Source organism: Anomaloglossus baeobatrachus, chromosome 1, assembly GCF_048569485.1.
Source record: "Anomaloglossus baeobatrachus isolate aAnoBae1 chromosome 1, aAnoBae1.hap1, whole genome shotgun sequence".
Taxonomy (NCBI): Eukaryota; Metazoa; Chordata; class Amphibia; order Anura; family Aromobatidae; genus Anomaloglossus; species Anomaloglossus baeobatrachus.
The window spans coordinates 291,477,784-291,499,159 of record NC_134353.1 but is presented as its reverse complement, the minus strand read 5'-3'; the positions used below and the strand labels follow the sequence as shown (position 1 = coordinate 291,499,159).

The 21,376-nt window shown below is 46.4% G+C and overlaps 1 protein-coding gene across 2 annotated transcripts in view; it reads left to right on the top strand.

Annotated features, from left to right (window-relative positions):
- Positions 1-21,376, top strand: part of LOC142311972 (alcohol dehydrogenase 1) — a 490,686-nt gene that overhangs the window by 99,654 nt on the left and 369,656 nt on the right. Inside the window, exon 5 of one of the 2 annotated variants that reach the window (XM_075350848.1) lies at positions 3,764-3,983. The exons of the other annotated variant lie outside the window; for it this stretch is intronic. Within the exon in view, the coding sequence (XP_075206963.1) occupies positions 3,764-3,983 (220 nt within the window). The remainder of the gene's footprint in view (positions 1-3,763; positions 3,984-21,376) is intronic. 2 annotated transcript variants of the gene reach the window in all.

Genomic DNA, 21,376 nt, shown 5'->3' with positions numbered 1-21,376 from the left:
CCCCAGAAGTGGCGCATCCATTAGATGCGCCAATTCTGGCGCTTCGCCCCAGCTCATCCCGCGCCCTGGTGCGTTGGCTAACGGGGTAATGAATGGGGTTGATACCAGGTGTGTAATGTCACCTGGCATCAAGCCCAGCAATTAGTTATGTCACGGCGTCTATCAGATACCCGACATAACTAATTGACAGTAATAAAAAAAAAATTGACAACAAAAAAAAATTTATTTGAAAAAACACTCCCCAAAACATTCCCTGATTGACCAATTTATTGAAAAGAAAAAAAAAAAATCCACAATAATCCATTTGGACATCCCACGTCGCCTCTGGACCTTCTAGAATATGGGGGACACGTTCAGGGAACGTATCCCCCATTTTCTAGGAGGGCAGACCCTCCATTTCAGGAGAGTGGGTGCAAAGAATCTGCACCCACCCTCCCTGGGTCACAGCTGCAGAGTGCGAGCAGCCAGCGTCCTGAACACAGGAAGCTGACAGCTGCGCTCTGCTCATGTGACCGGAGTCTGCAGAGAAGGAGCCGGAGGAGGGGGCCGCGGGGGATCAGAGCTGCGACAGGTATGTATGACACCGGGGGACACCGGGGAACACCAGGGGGGGGTAGGGGGGGACCCGGCAGGGCCTAGGGAGCAGGTTTCTGTCGTATGTGTTATGGCACATACGACAGAAACCATAGGAACAGTGGAAATGCGGCCGGCGCGCTGCTGTGATCGCCGGTGCGCGCGGCCATCTTGGATTTTCGGGAGGGGGTTGGGGGTCGGGGGGGGCACTTTGGGGACACCGGGGGACCGGAGGGAACCGGGAAAAAGATTTATCTCCCATCTGACATGTTTGATCATGCCAGATGGGAGATAAATGATTTTTTACCGGCGCGGTCATTTACTATAACTTGATGATCGGTATACGGTGTATACCGGTCATCAGGTGAGCGGGGACCGGAAAAACCGGCCAGAATCATGATCTCCAGGGTCTCAGCTACCCCCGGCAGCTGAGACCCCGGAAATTTTCTGACTCTGGGGGGCGCTAGACCCTTTTTTCCGACCGCCGTTAAAAAGCGGCGGATCGGAAAAAGTACCCTTATTTACCGCCGTTAAAAGGCGTATCGGCGGTCGTAAAGGGGTTAAAGGAACTGAGAGTCCTCAGTGGTTGATACCTTTTAATGGCTAACTGAAAAGATGGCAATAATTGCAAGCTTTCGAGACTACTCAGGTCTCTTCATCAGGCATGGTATAACACAAAATCTGAAGAGTCACATATTTATACACAACAGGACTTAGAATAGTGCAGTAAAAAAAAAAAAACAAAAAAAACAAACAAGTTATATAAAACAGAACTATCTCTATGGCAGGGGGGCAAACTGTTGTGGCCATAAATTTTGCTGCAGTTCAGTGTGAAAGTTTTATTGTCCTTTGATAAGGGTCTGGTCCAGGGCTGTGACACGCTCGGATGGTCAGAGGAGCACATCTCCTAATTGATGTAAAAAGACATGAATCCATGAGACACATTCATTCCTACTCTGAATGTGTCAAAGGTCATCATAAGTTTGTACTCCCAGAGTCTCCTATCTCTCTGGGACTTGAAGTTTCCTTTCAATACCAGCAATTTCATGTCCATGATGCTGTGGTCTGAGTTACAAAAATGTTTGGCCACAGGTAGATCCATCCTTTTTTCTCTAATTGTGTGGTGGTGAGAATTCATCCTTGTCCTGAGCTGTTGTCCGGTCTCCCCTACATACAGACCCCCAGTTGGACATTTGGTACATATAATTAAGTACACCACATTGGTTGTGGTGCAGCTGAAGGTTCCTGGGATCTTGTAGTCCTGATGTGATCTGGGAATCTTTATCTTGTCCGTTGTCAATATTAATGGACAGGTCTTACATTTTTTCTGGTTGCAGGGAAATGTTCCTGTTGTTGTTGGAGAGGACAGGGAGCTTCTGACAATGATGCTTCTTAGATTTGGGGGCTGTCTAAAACACAGAAGTGGGGGGTCTGGAAAAATAGATTTTAACCGGGCATCTTTTTGCAGTAATGGTTGTAGTTTCCATGCAGCTCCTCTAAACACCTCCAGATGTGGATTGTAGGTGACTACAAGAGGGACCCGGTTGTTTTCTTCTTTAGTTTTATAATGTAGGAGATGGTTTCTTGATATTCTGGTGGCTCTTGTAATCTGGTTTTCAATTGTTCTTGGGTGGTAGCCTTGATTCAGAAAGGTCTTGCTGAGGCCCTCAAGGTGATTGACAGGATATCAAATTTGGAATTTTTCATTTCAAAGGGGCAATCTCATTACAATATACAAATGCATGAAGCAGCGATATTATTACAATATACAAATATGTGAAGGGACAGTAAATAGATCCTTAAAAAAATTTTACATCTCAGCCTGCAATAATAAGGAGCCATCTTCTTCGTCTAGAGGAAAGAAGGTTTAATCAGACGCAGATTCTTTACTGTAAGCACAGTGAGACTATGGAACGCTCTGCCCTTTTGATGTTGTATTGGTTAATTCACTTAAAAAGTTCAAGTACCCAGATGTCTAAAATATTACAAGTCATCAGTACCAGATTTTTTAATAGGATGTTGATCCAGGGAACTAGTAGTGTAATTGCCATATGTGGAATTCGGAAATATTTTTTTCCACTAATATGGGAAAAATAGCAAAATAGCAAAATTAGGACTAAATATCCTCCACAATTTAGAATACTCACAGCAGGATAAAGCAGCGGTGAACTGCTCAGGCCAAGAAAAACTAATGCACTAACAGGGTGCAGTGAAACCCCCAATAGATGGAAGTATCACAGGTGTAAGAGTAAATCACTCACACAACTCCAGAATATGGAGGGGGTGATCGCTGGATGGTTAAATTGCACACTAGTGGCTTGCATAGGGCTCTGTTCACACTTACAGGTGCATAGTAACCCAGTCAGCAGCCTATTACACACCCATATTGTTTGATCAGGCGGGCTGCCCGGTACTAGTGTGCACCATATAGGGACGGAGTCTCCAATATGCAAGTCCAGGTTCCTGGCTGCACCCCATATAAAATGTCATGTGCAGACATTTTCTATTTTTCTATTTATATAGATTAGTGTAGGGACCTACAAGTATGAGGAACCATGATGTGGTTTGTAGGCCACCGTTATTTTGGCCATAATATCGACTAATACCTTAGATATTGTGTATTTATTTTTCTGCACATGACATTTTATACAGTGTGCAGCCAAGCCCCTTGATGTTTGGACTTGCATATTGGAGACTCCGTCCCTATATGGTGCACACTAGTACCGGGCAGCCCGCCTGATCAAATAGTATGGGCATGTAATAGGCTGCTGACTGGGTTACTATGCACCTGTAAGTGTGAACAGAGCCCTATGCAAGCCACTTATGTGCAATTTTACCATCCAGCGATCACCCCCTCCATATTCTGGAGTTGTGTGAGTGATTTGTTCCTCTTGCACCTGTGATACTTCCATCTATTGGGGGTATCGCGGCACCCAGTGCATTAGTTTTTCTTGGCCTGAGCAGTTCACCACTGCTTTATCCTGCTGCCCCTAATATGGGACAATTACTATAGCATCTCCCTCTTTAGGGTTATTGCCTTCCTCTAGAACAACTTGTTAGGTTATAGGTTGAACATGGCAAACTTGTATCTTTTTTCAACCTTAAAACTCTGAAACCTTTACTGGTGACAAGCAGCCTTAAGAAAGTTAGTTTCTATGCAATGATTTCCCTCTATTTTTTTTCCAAACAGCATAGGGAAATATAATGGAGTGCTACTGGACAACACCAGTAGATTTACCTGCAAGGGGAAACCTATTCACCATTTTGTTGGTACGAGCACCTTTACTGAGTACACAGTGGTCGATGATATTGCTGTTGCAAAGATACACCAGGATGCGCCATTGGAGAAGGTCTGCCTCATCGGCTGTGCATTTTCCACCGGATATGGATCTGCAGTGAATGTTGCCAAGGTAAGTTCCAGCTGTGTTTTCACTCTATACAGGAAAGGTTAACCCCTTTACAACCTAAGATGCACTTATACGTCCTATAGGTCCTAGGCCTCTCTACCTGTAATGCAGGCTTGCGCATTACAGGTACATTATTACCTGCATATATTTGCTGATCTGCAGCTAACAGGCGTGGGTGAATCATAAATCCACCCCTTCCTTTAATCCCTTTAGAATGCGCTGTCAAACTCTGACAGCACAATCTAACATGCTCCGGCAAGGACTGCTTTGTTCCCTGTCACTATCGGCGGCCCCGTGACACTATCACAGGGTGCCAATGGGTCGCTGTCATGACTCACTTTCTGTTAATGCTGGCAGAGCACCGGCATTCACAGGAGAACAGCATTTCTACCGATCAGAGCGATGCTGAAGCATTGATCTGATCAGTACAAGTGATCGGACAGGGCAGTCATAAAGTCCCCTAAGGGAACTAGTAAAATCAACAAAAAGTGTGAAAATAAAAAGTTCTAAAAAAAATAAACCCCCCCAAAAAACTAAAAGTTCAAATCATCCCCTTTTGCCCCATTGAAAATAAAACAATAAAAACAAACACATATCCATGAGCGTCGCTTTCAGAATGCCCAATATATCAAAATATAAAATCAATTAATCTGATTGGTAAAGGGTGTAGCGAGAAAAAAAATCAAGAAGCTAGAATTATGGGGGTTTTTTTTGGTCGCTGCAACATTGCATTAACCCCTTAAGGATGAAGCCAATTTTTGTATTTAATGACCATGCCATTTTTTGCAATTCTGACAAGTGTCACTTTCACAGGTTATATCTCCAGAACACTTCAACAGATCCCAGTGATTCTGTCATTGTTTTTTCATGACATATTGAAGTTCCAGATAGTTATAAATTTAGGACAATTTGTGAAAATCAGAAATTTGACTATTTTTAAAATTTCGCAATTTTCAAACTTTAAATTTTTATGCCCTTAAACCAGAGAGTTATTTCACATAAACTACTTAATAAATTTCCCACATGTCTACTTTACATCAGCACAATTTTTGAAACAAAATTTTTTGGGTTAGGAAATTAGAAGGGTTCAAAGTTCATCAGCAATTTCCCATTTTCTTCAACAAAATTTACAAAACCATTTTTTAGGGACCACATCACATTTGAAGTGACTTTGAGAAGCCTAGGTGCTAGAAAATACCCAAAAGTGACACCGGCACCCCTCAAAGTACTCAAAACCACATCCAAGAAGTTTAGCACTTTAGTAGAGATGAGCCACCCCCCTAGAGTTCAAGTTCGGTTCGGATCGTCGAACGGAGGACAAGTTCGACGAACGTTCGACGAAACAATTCGAACCCCATTGAAAACAATCGCAGGCAAACACATACAAACACATAGAAAACACCCTCTAAGGTGTCCAAAAGGTGACAAACAACTTACAAGACACCACAAACACATGGAAAAGTGACAAGGACATATACTCATGTGAAAACAAAAGAGCTGGACGAGTAAAAGGAGGAGGAGACACAGATATAGGCATGTCATGCCCTTCTAAAATCATGTAAAACACAGCAAGGGGACTCCAAGAGAGAGTGTCCCTTTTTTCCAAAAATTGGGCCACACACACCACTTCAGTGGCATCACTTGTGCCCCAGTTGCAAACTTGACATGTTGATTTGCATCAAGCACATTCAAAAATACGCCAGCCTTAACTGTCCCCAGGGTGACACCAGGGTAGCAAAGTCCTTGCTGATCCATGACTTGTTCATCTTGATGAACGTTAGTCTGTCCACATTGTCACTGGACAGACGTGTGTGCTTATCTGTCAGCACACACCCAGTAGCACTGAAGACACGTTCCGAGACAACACTGTCTGCGGGACACGACAAGATCTCCAAGGCGTAAGTGGCAAGCTCAGGCCATTTTTCAAGATTGGAAGCCCAAAATGAGCAAGGCTCCAGTTGCACAGTCATAGCATTGATGTTCATTTGGAGATACTTCTGTATCATCCTCTCCAGCCGTTGACTATGTGTCAGACTTTTTGTCTCTTGTGGCCTTGCAAAGGATGGTCTAAAAAAAGTATGAAACTATTCCATAAAATTGCTGTTACCACCAGATACGGTGTTGCTGGTACAGTTTGACTGATGATGACGAGACAGTCCCATGCTTGGCAAGTTACAACTGGGAGATTCACTCTGTGCACCACTGGTGTTTGGTGGAAAAGCTGAGCTAAGATTGAGTAACAGCTTCTGCTGATACTCCTGCATACGTGCGTCCCTTTCTATGGCTGGAATTATTTCGCCAAATTTGGACTTGTACCGGGGATCTAAGAGTGTGGCAACGCAGTAGTCCTCATTACTTCTAATTCGGACAATCCGAGGGTCATGTTGCAGGTAGTGCAACTGTGCTGCCTTCCTCTGACATCTCCCCCCAACCTCAAACAACCGAAATTTGACCAAGGTCTCCCTTATCTGCTGAGTCTTTCATGCCCATCGACAGTTCGTCCTCCATTTCTTCTTGGGCTCCTGCACCTTCCTCAACAGTTTGGCTGGTACCATGTGCATTGTTAATCCCTCTCCCCCACCATCCCATGCCTGCCGCCTTGGTGATGCTGAACATCTGGACCTTGTAGATCTTGGTATCCCTTCCGCATATGAATCCTCCTGTACTTCCTCCCCTTCCTCTTGTCCCACCCCCTGACTCCAAATAGTGTTTAGAGCAGACCTGGGCAAGGGGCGGCCCGCGGGCCACATCCGGCCCGCCTACTCTCTGTGACCGGCCCGCCTGGCTCAGGGCGTCCTTGCTGGCCGGTCACTGATGAGAGCAATCTGACCTGTTGTCCGGAGCTCCAGGCTCCGGGAGGCGCGTGGTCAGATTGCCCTCATCAGTGCCTGGGCAAATGCCGGGGCCCTGGAGAGCCGGGGGGGCCCACTCGGCCTCGTCAGTTCTGGTGACCCTTGGCCAGGGCCCACTCGCCTTAGTTCTGCTGCCCCGGGCCGAGTTCCGGGGACCGCAGTCCTCGGCAGGAATCTGCGGCGCCGTCCCTTTAAGGAGCCAAGACGTCCTGGTTGAACTTCATCTGTGGGCGGAGCTACCGGCTGGCGTCCTGCTCATCCCACAGATGAGAGTTGCAGTGCCAGCCAGCGACCCCCAGCACAGTGCTTCTTTCCGGCTCTGTGTGGGCCCCCTCTCCACCGTGACCTGAGCGGTATGTGCCCTCCCCACCCCCCGATTTATGGGCCCTAGTGAGCTGTATGGGCTCTTCTCCCCCCCTAGGTGTATTCCCTGCAAACCCCCCCCCTCCGGTGCCGTATGTGCTGGGCTCCAGAGCCGCGTGTGTGTCTGTCTGTATGTATATATGTAGCAGAGCTATGTGTGTATGTATGTATATATGTAGCTGAGCTATGTGTGTATGTATGTAGCAGAGCTATGTGTGTATGTAGCAGTGCTATGTGTATGTATGTATATATGTAGCAGAGCTATGTGTGTCTGTATGTAGCAGAGCTATGTGTGTATGTAGCAGTGCTATGTGTATGTATGTATATATGTAGCAGAGCTATGTGTGTCTGTATGTAGCAGAGCTATGTGTGTATGTATGTTTATATGTAGCAGAGCTATGTGTGTATGTATGTAGCAGAGCTATGTGTGTATGTAGCAGAGCTATGTGTGTATGTATGTATATATGTAGCAGAGCTATGTGTGTCTGTATGTAGCAGAGCTATATGTGTCTGTAGCAGAGCTATGTGTGTCTGTAGCAGAGCTATGTGTGTCTGTATGTATGCAGCAGAGCTGTGTGTCTGTAGGCATGTATAATGTGTATCTATGTATGTCAGTGTATATGGCTGTATAGATGTGTCCGTTCTATATGTATTTTTGTGAGTTTGTCTTTAAATATGTATGTGTACGTATGTGTGTCTGCGTGTTGATGGGGCCCACTGGGACTCTTCCGCCCGGGGCCCACAAAAACCTGGAGCCGGCCCTGACCCTCATCACACGCTGCGTGTCGGGTAGGAAACAGGACAGATCCTGAAGCTCCGCACAGTGTAGGCAGCGGAACGCAGGAATCTCTCCTCTGTTCCTTGCCCAACACTTTTCTCTGTGACACTCGCGCGCCCTGATATCGTCAGTACGGCGCGCGTGTGTCATTTGAAAAGTTCCCGCCCGGCAGGAGAAGCTGCAGAGGCGGGGGCCGTATGGAGAGAGGCAGCGGCGGGGGCTCCTAGGAATACAGTGTCGGCGCAGCCTGGCCATGTGAAGGAGAAGCAGCTCAGCGGACGGGAACGATAAGAAGAGAGGTGAGTGGTTACTAGTAACCTGAGGGGACAATGGGGGCGGGCAGGCGGGGGGCTGGGGGAGAGGGGTAACTTTTGACAAATATTTGGGGTGTAGTGCTTTAGTATATGGGAATGTAGTTGTTTTACAGGTGTGGTATATGGGGGGGGTGTAGTGGTGTAGTTTTATAGGTGTGTAGTGGTGTAGTATAATACAGGTGTATATAGGAGTGTAGTATAATACTACACCCCTATATACACCTGTATTATACTACACCACTACACCCCTATATACACCTGTAATATACTACACCCCTATATACACCTGTATTATACTACACCCCTATATACACCTGTATTATACTACACCACTACACCCCTATATACACCTGTATTATACTACACCCCTATATACACCTGTATTATACTACACCCCTATATACACCTGTATTATACTACACCCCTATATACACCTGTATTATACAGGTGTATATAGGGGTGTAGTATAATACAGGTGTATATAGGGGTGTAGTGGTGTAGTATATTACAGGTGTATATAAGGGTGTAGTGGTGTAGTATATTACAGGTGTATATGGGGTGTAGTGGTGTAGTATATTACAGGTGTAGTGGTGTAGTATAATACAGGTGTTTATAGGGGTGTAGTGGTGTAGTATAATACAGGTGTAGTATATAGGAGTGTAGTATAATACAAGTGTAGTATATAGGGGTGTAGTGATGTAGTATAATACAAGTGTAGTATATAGGGGTGTAGTGATGTAGTATAATACAAGTGTAGTATATAGGGGTGTAGTGATGTAGGTTATCACAGGTGTAGTATATAGTGATGTGCTGCAGTTTATTACAGGTGTAGTATATAGTGATGTAGCATATTACAGGTGTATATAGGGGTGTAGTGATGTAATATATAGTGGTATAGTATATAGAGGTGTAGTTTATTACAGGTGTAGTGTATACTGATGTATATTACAGGTGTAGTATGTGGCGGGTGTAGTGATGTAGTATATGGGGATTGTGTGTGTATGTATACATTGTGTGTATGTGTATATATATTATACACGCACAGTATATATGCGTGTTTGTGTGTATATATATATATATGTGTAGAACCGAGGTAATTATATTAGTCCGGCCCTCTAAAACCATCCCAATTTCTCATGCGGCCCCATGGGAAAATTAATTGCCCACCCCTGGTTTAGAGTGTGCTCCAGCATGTAAATGACTCGAATTGTCATGCTGATAATGGCATTGTCAGCGCTAAACATATTCGTCGCCATTTCGAAACTGTGCAGAAGGGTGCATAGGTCCTTGATCTGAGACCACTCCAGCAGCGTGATCTTCCCCACCTCTGCATCTCGTTGGCCGAGGCTATACGTCATAACGTATTGCACCAGGGCTCGGCGGTGCTGCCACAGTCGCTGCAACATGTGGAGAGTCGAATTCCAGCGTGTTGCCACATCGTATTTCAGGCTGTGAACTGGCAGTCCGAAAGACTTCTGGAGCAATGCAAGTCGGTCAGCTGCGCCGATTGAACGGCGGAAGTGAGCAGAGAGTGACTGTGCCCTGCGCAGAAGCCCATCTAGGGCGGGATAGTGGGTTAAAAATTGCTGGACAACAAGGTTCAACACGTGAGCCATATAAGGCATGTGTGTCACCTTGCCCTGGCATAGGGCCGTACCCAGGTTTGCAGCATTGTCGCACCCGGCCTTCCCTGGCTGCATGTAGAGTGGAGACAACCATTTACTAAACTCGCTCTCCGGAGTTGACCACAATGCCTCGGCTGTGTGACTCTTATTTCCCAGACATTTCAACGTAAATACTGCCTGATGCAGTTGAGCTCTGCTGCCAGCATAGTAAGGAGGTGTGCAGGATTCCTTGTGCACAGTTACAACGCGAGTGGCCTGACCAGACAGGCTTTGGGCGGCGGTGGAGGACCCAGACGAGGTTGAGGAGGCAGAAGCAGTGGAGGAACTTCAACACAGAGGATTGACGCACAACTTGTGGGGACGGCAAGACTTGTACAGCACACCCTTCTCCATCTCTCACTATAGTTACCCAGTGCCCAGTCAGTGACATGTAACGCCCCTGTCCATGCTTACTGGTCCAAGTATCGGTGGTGAAATGCACCCTGTCACAGAGTTTCTCAAGGAAGCGGTGATGTTGTGTGCGACATGCTGGTGTAGCGCAGGCATGCCTTTCTTGGAGAAGTAGTGGTGACTGGGCATCTGGTACTGGGGCACAGCGATGGACATAAGGTCTCAAAAATCCTCTGTGTCCACCAGGCGGAAAGGCAGCATTTCTGTAGCCAACAGCGTGCAGAGGGTGAAAGTCAACCTTTTAGGTTTGTCATGGCTAGGAGGAAATGGTCTTTTAATTGTCCACATCTGAGGGACCGAGATCTGGCTGCTCTGTGGAGACGGCATTGAGTAGGGTGTCCCTGGAAAACTGCTGGTCTGTGAGGAAAGTGCAGGCGGAGACATGATTTTGCCTTCATCCAAAGTTTGTGCTCTCGATGTCTGAGAGAGCTCTACACCAGCAGCTGTTTCCCCTTCCAAAACAACTGACGACCTGCCAATCAAACTGCCTGTTGCGGTTAAAGAGGTGGAAGATCTGCGTCGAAAAGCATGTGTGACAGCTGTCCCCACAGTCATAGAGGATGAAGAGCGCGCATATGCACTTGAAGGGGCAGACGGTGGTTGGCCCGCACCGCTAGGCCGCATTGTAGCACAGTGAGCTTCCCACTGGGACTTATGCTTGTTATTCATGTGACGGTTCATGGACGAAGTAGTCAAACTAGTGAGTTTTTGGCCTCTGCTTACAGACTGGTGACAAATTTTACAGATCACATGAGATGGGTGATCCTTTGCGATGTCAAAAAAGGACCAGGCTAGGCAACTATTAGAGCCCATGGGACCTGCAGAGCCACCCCGACTTGTGCTCAGAGGCATAGTTATGGCAGAGGATGCAGTTGTTGACGTGCTTCCAGTACTCCGTCTTTGTCCAGGAAGGCGCAAGCTAACCTAGTCATCAGTCGCATCCTCCTCCACCGCCTCTGCTGACCTCCTCGAGTGCCTGACTGTGGGTTGACAGTAAGTGGGATCTATAACCTCATCATCAACCTGTGTGTTTGCACTCCCCTCGCCCTCAGACCTAACCTCTTCCTGCCCTGACTGAATAGTTAAGTTGTCATTCCAATCAGTTATCTGAGTCTCATCGTCATCAATATGTTCCTCATTGTCTCCACCAAGAGGTGTTACAGTTTCGGAATGAGCGTCTACATTATGCTCAGAAACTTGGTCATCAGGGCCTGAATCTGACTCACAAAGCTTCTGGGTATCACTGCAGATAATTTCCTGGTCTGTACTCACTGTAGCTTGGGAGCAGACCTCTTATTCCCAGGCTATAGTGTGACTGAACAGCTCTGAAGACTCACCCATCTGTTACACCATACTCTGCAGGGTGGGTGGAGACTTGAGAGCTGGTAGAAAGCAAGTGCAAATGGGGTGAAAACTCAGAGGACTGTTGTTTTTTGGATGTTGAAGTTGAGATGGAGGAGAGGCCACTTGTTGGAGCACTTGAGATCCATTCAAGCATGTTCTTTTTTTTTGTGCATCATCTACCTTTGTTACAGTTGTTCGGTTCCGTAAAAAAGGTAGCACATCCGATTGTCCACGGAAAGTAGTAGACATCTTACTTTTGCTGGAAGATGGCCTTTCTTCAGCAGATGTTAATGTAGCTTTCCCACCTACCCCACGGACACAAACGTTTTTTCCCTTTCCAACATGCTTGCCACTCATTTTGTTTGTGACCAGATTGGACACTTAAAATGTAGCAAAAAATGGAGAGGTGGTGTACAATGCAGAGGTGGTCTAGCTTTGTTGACAGCTGAAGAACCAACACTGACTATCCCTGACAATGAAAGTATGCCCCTAAAAATGGCAGCACTTTTGTTAATTAAAATTGCGTAGCAAAAATGGAGATGTGGTGTACAATGCATAGGTTGTATAGCTAAATTGTCAGCAGAGGAACCCTAATGTAGTATCCCAGACAATGTAAGTATGCCCCTAAAAATAGCAGCACTTTTGGCAACTAAAATTGCGTAGCACAAATGGACAGGTGCTGTACAGTGCAGAGGTGGTATAGCTAAATTGTCAGCAGAGGAACCCTAGCGTATTATCCCAGACAATAAAAGTATGCCCCTGAAAATGGCAGCACTTTTGGCAATTAAAATTGCGTAGCACAAATAGACATGTGCTGTACAATGCAGAGGTGGTATAGCAAAACTGTCAGCAGGGGAACCCTAACGTAGTATCCTAGACAATGAAAGTATGCCCCTAAAAATGGCAGCACTTTTGGCAATTAAAATTGCGTAGCAAAAATGGAGATGTGGTGTACAATGCAGAGGTTGTATAGCTAAATTGTCAGCAGAGGAACCCTAACGTAGTATCCCAGACAATGAAAGTATGCCCCTAAAAATGGCAGCACTTTTGGCAATTAAAATTGCATAGCAAAAATGGACAGGTGGTGTACAATGCAGAGGTGGTCTAGCTTTAAGAACCAACACTGACTATCCCTGACAATGAAACTATGGCCCTAAAAGTGTAAGCACTATTTGCAATTAAAATTGCGTAGCAAAAATGGACAGGTGTGTAGAATGCACAGGTACTGTAGCTAGCTGGTCAGCAAAGGAACACGAAGTTAGTATCCCATACAATTTTAGTATGCCACTAAAAGTGTCAGCACTGTTTGCAATTAAAATTGCGTAGCAAAAATGGGCAGGTACACTAAGTTAGTATCCCAGACAATTTTAGTATGCCACTAAAAGTGTCAGCACTGTTTGCAATTAAAATTGCATAGCAAAAATGGACAGGTGTGTAGAATGCACAGGTGCTGTAGCTAGCTGGTCAGCAAAGGAACACGAAGTTAGTATCCCAGACAATTTTAGTATGCCACTAAAAGTGTCAGCACTGTTTGCAATTAAAATTGCGTAGCAAAAATGGGCAGGTGTGTAGAATGCACAGGTGCTGTAGGTAGCAGGACAGCAAAGGAAGCTTCACTTTCTATCCCTGCCAATGAAACAATGCCCCAAGGAATTGCCTGAGCTGATGTAGCCAGACGCTGTGATATTAACCCCTGCACAGCGTTGGCACAGACCTGCCTAGCAACAATGGCTATGAACGGCTGTAATGCAGCCTTGAAAAGGACTGAAATTACAAGTAATCCCTAATCCCTAAAGCACTGTGTAGATTGGACTGTATGTCTATAGCGTACACAGCAGCAGCAGCGGGAGCGGAAGCGGTGACTGTCACCCACCTGTAGCAGACAGATAATGGCAGCGATGGGGAAAATGGCCGTGTCTTATAAGGCAAGGACATGTGACATGCACAGCCTATGACACATGTTCTTGCTTGTCTGGCAAAAATCCACTTTGCTGTGTGTGTGTCTGTGATTTGCTGACAGCCTGGCCCGCCCCACTGTACGCGCGGTTAGGAAAAAAAAAAAAAATGGCGATCGCCATTCTTTCTGCACTCAGCAGCAGCGCTGATCTAAACCCCGTCCCCCCCGCACACTATACGCTGAATTTTGATAATATCATGATTCACAGTGACTCACACTATTACAGTGAAAAGCCAGGTAGTGACTAGCTACGCTTTTTGGTGATCGAACTGTTCTCGAACGTAACTCGAACTACCGAACTTTTAAGCAAATTGTTCGAGTTCGTCGAACGACTCGAACACCCCCCAAATCACTCGAACATGAAATTAGCGAACCGTTCGACTCGAACATCGCTCAACTCTACACTTTAGGTGCTTCACATGAACCATAGCGATGTGGAATGGAAAAAAAACAAAAATCATCATTTTGCCTAAAAATGTTGCTCCAGCCTCACTTTTAAAAGAAATAATGTGGCGCCTCTGACCTGGTCAGACGCCACTGAGTACTGCACCCATGCTGGGTGAGTGCAAACAGGTAATCCAAAAGGCTGGAAGAGGGTGTGTACGCACACACATAGTGACCAGGTCTCACACACCTTTGAGGGGACCCCTGGGCAGACCCAGGAGGGGGCATGCCTCCACATCCAATCAAGGGGTGCAGTAGAGAGGCTGGAAGCTAGGTTGCAGCAGCAGTCAGGAAAAGGAGCTGGAGGTATCCAGTCTGAAGTGGAGACGCAGGAGAGCGGACACGCTAGTCAGACTCTGCACGTGTAGTGGCCATTGGCGGGGGAGAAGGTCACCAGAGGTTGGACAGAAAGACACTGAGGAAGTCAGCTAGTCGTGTACGGAGACTTCTGGTGGCTAGGCACGCATGGGGAACAGGTCCCTAGAGCCAGACATCCATTTAGTGGTTTGCTAAACCTGCCGGCGGGGTGGACAACAAGTCCCACATCAACCAAAACAGAGTCCGAGCATCAGCAGCAACGAGGGGGCCCATAAGGAGGATCAAGCCTGGAGCCATCTTCCTTGGTCCACGCTGCCAGCAAACGGGCCAGAAAGGGGAGAAAAGGCAGTTGCGACTTCCCTGGATGAATCCCACGGTACTTTTCTTCAGGGGTTGTCCGAAACAAGAAGTGCTAGGAAGGCGAGCTAACGGTCACCCTTATACCAGCCTGAAGGACACTTGGTTCTCTCTTGGTGCATCTCAGCATCGCCCGGGTCCACTTGAAGCATTTGAAAGTGAGTAAAAACCAGTTGCAAGACACTTTGGACTGAGACTGAGTTATTCTGCGACCTGTTGTTCTACACACATACACTCGAGCCCCTGGGGCCAGCCTCACTCTCAGGAGGCCATACCATCCGACTGCAGATTCCATCAGCCCCAGATGCTCGTTAAAACTGCAGTGGCAGTCACCCATAACCCCGACCGCAAACCGAGAGTGGTGTCACGACTCAGATGTAAATAACCTGACATACCTGTCGCCAGAGATGATCCCAAAGAGAAGTCCCTGCAGCGTCCCTGGAGGTGGAGTGGTGTCCCTGAGGCGACCGCCGTGGCTGAGGCGACTCAATAACACAACAAAATGGAACACAAAATGTGTTATCTAATTTCTTCTGAGCACGCTGATAGCCCACATGTGGTCATAAACCTCTCTTTGGACAAATGGAAGGGCTCGTAACAGAAGGAGCAAAATTTGAATTTTGGAGCACAAATTTAGCTGAAATAGATTGTGGGCACCATATTGCATTTGCCGGGCCCCTAAGGCACCTAAACAGCAGAAACCTCCACAAGTGACTCCATTTTGTAAACTAGAACCCCTCAAGGATTTTATCTAGAGGTATAATGAGCATTTTGAACCCACAGGTACTTCACAGAATTTGATAACATTAGGCTGTCATATTGAAAATTTTCATTTTTATTTTTTTTTTTTACAAAAATGTTGCTTTAGCACCAAATTTCTCACTTTTTCAAGAGGTAACGCCAAAATTGGACACTACGGTTTGTTACCTACTTTCTTATGAGCTGTTTGGACAAATGGGAGGGCTCAGAACGAAAGGAGTAATATTTGAATTTTGTAGAGATTTGGATGAAAAAGATTGCGGGTACTACATTGCATTTGTAGGGCCCCTAAGGTACCTAAACAGCAGAAAACTTCCACACCTGACCCAATTTTGGAAACTAGACCGCTCAAGGAATTTATTTAGATGTTTTGTGAGTACCCAGAATTTTATAATGTTGAACCACGAAAATATAAAAATAAATTTTTACCACGGTTTTATCACTTTTTCAAGAGGAAACACCAAAAAGTAGACTCCACAGTTTGTTATCCAATTTCTTATGAGTGCAGGGATACCCCACATGTGGCCAATATCCTCTGTTTGGACAAACAGTAGGGCTTCGAATAGAAGGAGCACCATTTGAATTTTGGAAAAGTTTAAATAAATTGTGGGCACCATGATGCATTTGCATTTCACCCCATTTTGAAAACTAGACTTTTCAAGGATTTTATTCAGGGGTATAGTTAGCATTTTGAATCCACAGGTACTTTACAAAAATGTTGCTGGGAAGCCAAATTTCTCACTTTTAGTTTATGTGCCCACGATCCGGTGTAACGGCGTCTAGTACACAGTGTCATCCCTCCTGCTGAGATGTGAATGTTGTCTACGGGAGAACACCGCTGCCTGTGCCCAAGCTCCGGGTTCAGGCTGCTGTGGACTTTAGCTCTATTCTCCCTGCGGAGAACACTCTCATCTCCACAGCATAAATTGACATGCTGAGGCTCAGGAAGCCACGCCGTAAGTTAGTTTATGCTGCAGAGAAAAGAAGCATAGTAGGCGGGAGAGTTCTAAAAATCCTTCAACTGTGCTTATACTGTACAACACAGCAAAATAAATAAATAATTTAATATTAAAAATAAATTATTTTAAAAACCAACATGGGGTCCCCCCCCCATTTTTGAAAGCCAGCTAGGGTAACGCAGACAGCTACACCTGTAGACCACATCTGGCAGCTTTACCTTAGCTGGTAATCCAAAACAGAGGGCATTGCACACTGTTTTTTATTTAATTATTTATAATTTATATTCTCCAGGTGGGAAGAGCCATGGTTATTTGGCCCTTCCTATCCTAAAAATCGCAGGCCGTAGCCACCCCAAAACTGGCGCATCCATTAGATGTGTCAGCCCTGGCTCTGCGCCCCGGCTCAACCCATTGCCTTGGTGCTGTGTCAAGGGTAATATATGGGGTTGATACCAGCTGTAATGTCACCTGGCATCAAGTTCAGTGGTTAGTAATGTCACGGCGTCTATCAGATACCTAACATTACTGTCAGTAATAAAATAATTAAAAAGACAAAAAAAACTATTTGAAAAATTGCTCTTCAACACATTCCCTCTTCCACCAATTCATTGAACAGAAAAAAGTCCGCAGTGATTCATTTTGGAGGTCCCACAACGATTCTGGACCTTCCAGAATATGGGGGCTATGCTTAGTGGATGTATCCTCCATTTTCTGGAAGTTCAAGCACTCCATGTGAAGAGTGTGGGTGTAGTGACCTGAGAATACTGCAGCCACACTACCACGGTCCACACCACGGCAGTGTGAGCAGCAGTAAGCTCAGTATCACTGCGTGCAGAGACCTGGCTGAAGCTGCTTTGTGCATGCAGCTGACATCTTTTGAGAAAGGATGGGAGGGATCATGAGGGATTATCGCTACAGAAGGTAACGGGGAAAATCGGTGGGTGATGGTGGGTGACCTGGCTGGACCTGGGAGGACTTTTTTGTCATATCTGGCATGTCACATGCGACAGAAAGCAAAGGAGAAGGATGAATGCGGCAGGCGCGCCACTCGTGAGCGCCGCCATTTTGATTATTGAGAGGGGGAGGGGGGCTGGAGGGGGAGTTTGGCGACCCTGGTGGACCGGGGGAGGGGATTTATCTCCCATCTGACATGTTTGATCATGCCATTCTAGGTGGGAGAGAAATATTTTTTTTACGCCATTTACTGTAACGTGATCATCTTTATACTATGCATAACATGATCACATGACCGGGGACCGGTATAAAACAGCCCGAATCATGATCTCTAGGGTCTCAGCTACCCCCTTTAGCTGAAATCCCACAGATTTTCTGACGCTAAAGGGCGTTTTTTCTTTCCGCCGTTTTAAAACGGGAGATCAGTATAAGTACCCTTTCTTGCCGCCATTTTAATCCATAAGGCTGTCATAAAGAGGTTAAAATGCAATAACAAGGGATCAAAACATCGTATCTATAAAAAAATGGCATAATTTAAAAATGCCAGGTTGAGACGCAAAAAATAAGCCATCACTGAGCCCCAGATCCCGAAAATGAGAACGCTACGGGTCTCGGAAAAGGCGACAAAAGCACAATTTGTTTGTTTTTTTTACCACCTACCGTATTTTTCGGACTATAAGACGCACCGGACCATAAGACGCACCCTGGTTTTAGAGGAGGAAAATAGAATTTTAAGCAAAAAATGTGGTCATGAACATTGTTATGGGGTGAGGATCTGCTGCTGACACGGTTATGGGGTAATCACCCCAAAATCTCTAACTCAGGTACCCCATCCTGGTAATTATCTTCCTGCCTTGTGTATATATATATATATATATATATATATATATATGTCCCTCAACCTGGTATAACCCCCATCTTGCTATATACTGCCATCCTGGTATGTGCTCCCATCCTGCTATATACCCCATCCTGGCATATGGCCGCATCCTGCTATATACCCCATCTTGGTGTATGGCCGCATCCTGCTATATACCCCCATCCTACTATATACCCCCATCCTGCTATATACCCCATCCTCGTATGTGCTCCCATCCTGCTATATACCCACATCCTGCTATATACCCCCACCCTGCTATATACCCCCATCCTGGTATATGCCGTCATCCTGCTATATACCCCTATCCTGTTATATACCCCCACCCTGCTATATACTCCCATCCTGCTCATAATATACCCCCATACTGGTATATGCCGTCATCCTGCTATATACCCCTATCCTGCTATATGACCATATCCTGTGGCACACAAAAAAAAAAATGTTTATACTCACCTTTCCTCGCTCCACGCAGCATCACTCATTCTCCTGTCTGTGTCAGCAGCAGCACCGCTGACCTGTGGGGAGCCGGCCATGATCCCTGCAGCATCGTGATGTCCTCCTGTCTGCCGGCCGCGACTGCGTGTGGACACATGCGCACAGCGATGACGTCATCGCTGTGAGCATCACTAGTCTCCACACACAGCCGCGGCCGACAGAAAGGAGGACGGGGCGATGCTGCAGGGATCGTGGCCAGTGAGTATACTGAGTCACAGCACCCCGCGCTGGTGATGATGTGCGGGGAGCAGTGAATACAGCCGCACATGATTACTCCAGGCTGTAGTTGCCAGGGATAATCACGCGGGCCGGCTGTTTACTATGCGCCTATCCCCCGCCCATCATCCCGCCCACCTGTCAGCGCCGGCTTCAGTGCTTAGAGATGATGGGCGGGAGGATGAGCGTGCATATGAAATGAGCGTGCCCACGTGGTCACGGCAGGCTGCTGCAGCCTGCTCATGCCCCTGATGACCCGCTCCACCGCAGCACACTTATTCCCCCGCAGCCCTACATTCAGACTATAAGACGCACCCCCCACTTTCCCCCAACATTTGGGGGGAAAAAAGTGCGCCTTATAGTCCAAAAAATACGGTAGTTAAAGGGAACCAGTCATCAGAAATTTAGCTATAAAGCTAAAAGTTCCCCCCTCTGCAGCTCCTGGGCTGCATTCTAGGAAGCTTCCTATAGTTTTTGTGGCCCCTTTTATTCCAAAATAAATACTTTATAAACTTGTACCTTTTCTTATGCAAATTTCTTTAATCGTCCATGGGGGCGGGCTGCCTGATGTACGTTGCTGTCCTCCTGCCGATTTACGCCGCCCCCGAACGCTGAATTTCAAACCTCAGGACGCCGCCCCTGGGTGCCCGTGGTCCCGCGCATGCGCTGTGCTACTGTAGCGGTGCCGTGCACTGCGTGCACGTGTCACCGCTGGTGACGCTTTGCGCGGGCACCGACTGCTCCGTCCGCTCCTCCCATCTATTTCCTGCTGCTGAGCAGGATGGGAAGGAGGTGACGTCCGGTTATCTGGCCAGCGAGCAGAATGCTAGAGGAATAGGCGAAAGTGCGGTCACGAGGTTATGGGCGGCACTTGCTGATGACACTCACAGCGCCGCCCATAACCTCATGCCCTCGCAAAGCGTCACTAGCGGTCACACGTGCACGCAGTGCACGGCACCGCTACAGTAGCACAGCGCATGCGCGGGACCACGGGCGCCCAGGGGTGGCGTCCTGAGGTTTGAAATTCAGCGTTCGGGGGCGGCGTAAATCGGCAGGAGGACAGCAACGTACATCAGGCAGCCCGCCCCCATGGAAGATTTAAGAAATTTGCATACGAAAAGGTACAAGTTTATAAAGTATTTATTTTGGAATAAAAGGGGCCACAAAAACTATAGGAAGCTTCCTAGAATGCAGCCCGGGAGCTGCAGAGGGGGAAACTTTTAGCTTTATAGCTAAATTTCTGATGACAGGTTCACTTTAAGTGTCAAAAGTTACATGAAAGGTATCTATGAACTCTTACTGACCTGGGGAATCATATTGCCAGGTGAGTTTTACAATATAGTGAACATGGTAAATAAAACCCCCCCCCAAAAAAACTATCATGCAATTGCACTTTTTTTGCAATATCACCGCATTTGGAATTTTTTTCCCTATTTTTCAGTATAATATGGGGTAGAATGAATGGTGTCATTCAAAAGTACAACTCGTCCCTCAAAAAACAAACCCTCATATGGCTATATTGATGGGAAAATAAAAAGTTATGGCTCTTGGAAGAAGGGAAGGAAAATATGAAAATAAAAATGGAAAATTGCCAAGTGGTGAGGGGGTTAATATTGTTGGAAAACAATTATGATATCATGGGGATAACGGAGACATGTCTGACAAGAGCTATGACTGGGCTGCTTATATACAAGGCTATAGTCTGTTCAGGAATGATCGTACAAATAAGCGAGGGGGAGGGATTTATTTTATATGTAAAATTATCCCTAAAATCACCCTACATGATGATAGGTGAGGCCAATGAAAAGGTAGCATTCCTGTGGACGGAGATAAGGGAAAGAGAAATAATAATAAAATACTGAAAGTAATTTGTTATAAGTCTCCAAATATAATGGAAGAGGCAAAAAATATCCTCATATCCTCAGCAAATAGATGAGTCTGATAATTAGGGACAAGTAATTAGGGACTAGAGCTGATCGAACGCCCAAAAATCTGGTACCGGCGGATCACTGACAAATTTTAAAAAGAGTTCGATCTGCTCCAGAATCCGGTGCCCATATAAGTCAATGGGGACCAGAATCCGGAGGTTAAAAATGTTTGTGGAGGGGTGGGGGGGTAGGAGCGAGCGCGGTGTACTCACCGAGGCGCTGTAATGGCGGCACACTCCTTCCGGGTCATGCTTTTACCTTCCGGGGCCGACAATTCAATATTCATTGTTTTGCCCGCCCACCGGCGCATGTAATTGGTTGCAGCTAGACGCGCCCCCACCCTGAGGGGCAGCATGTCAGCTGACTGCAACCAATCACAGGCACCAGGAGGGCCGGTGGGCGG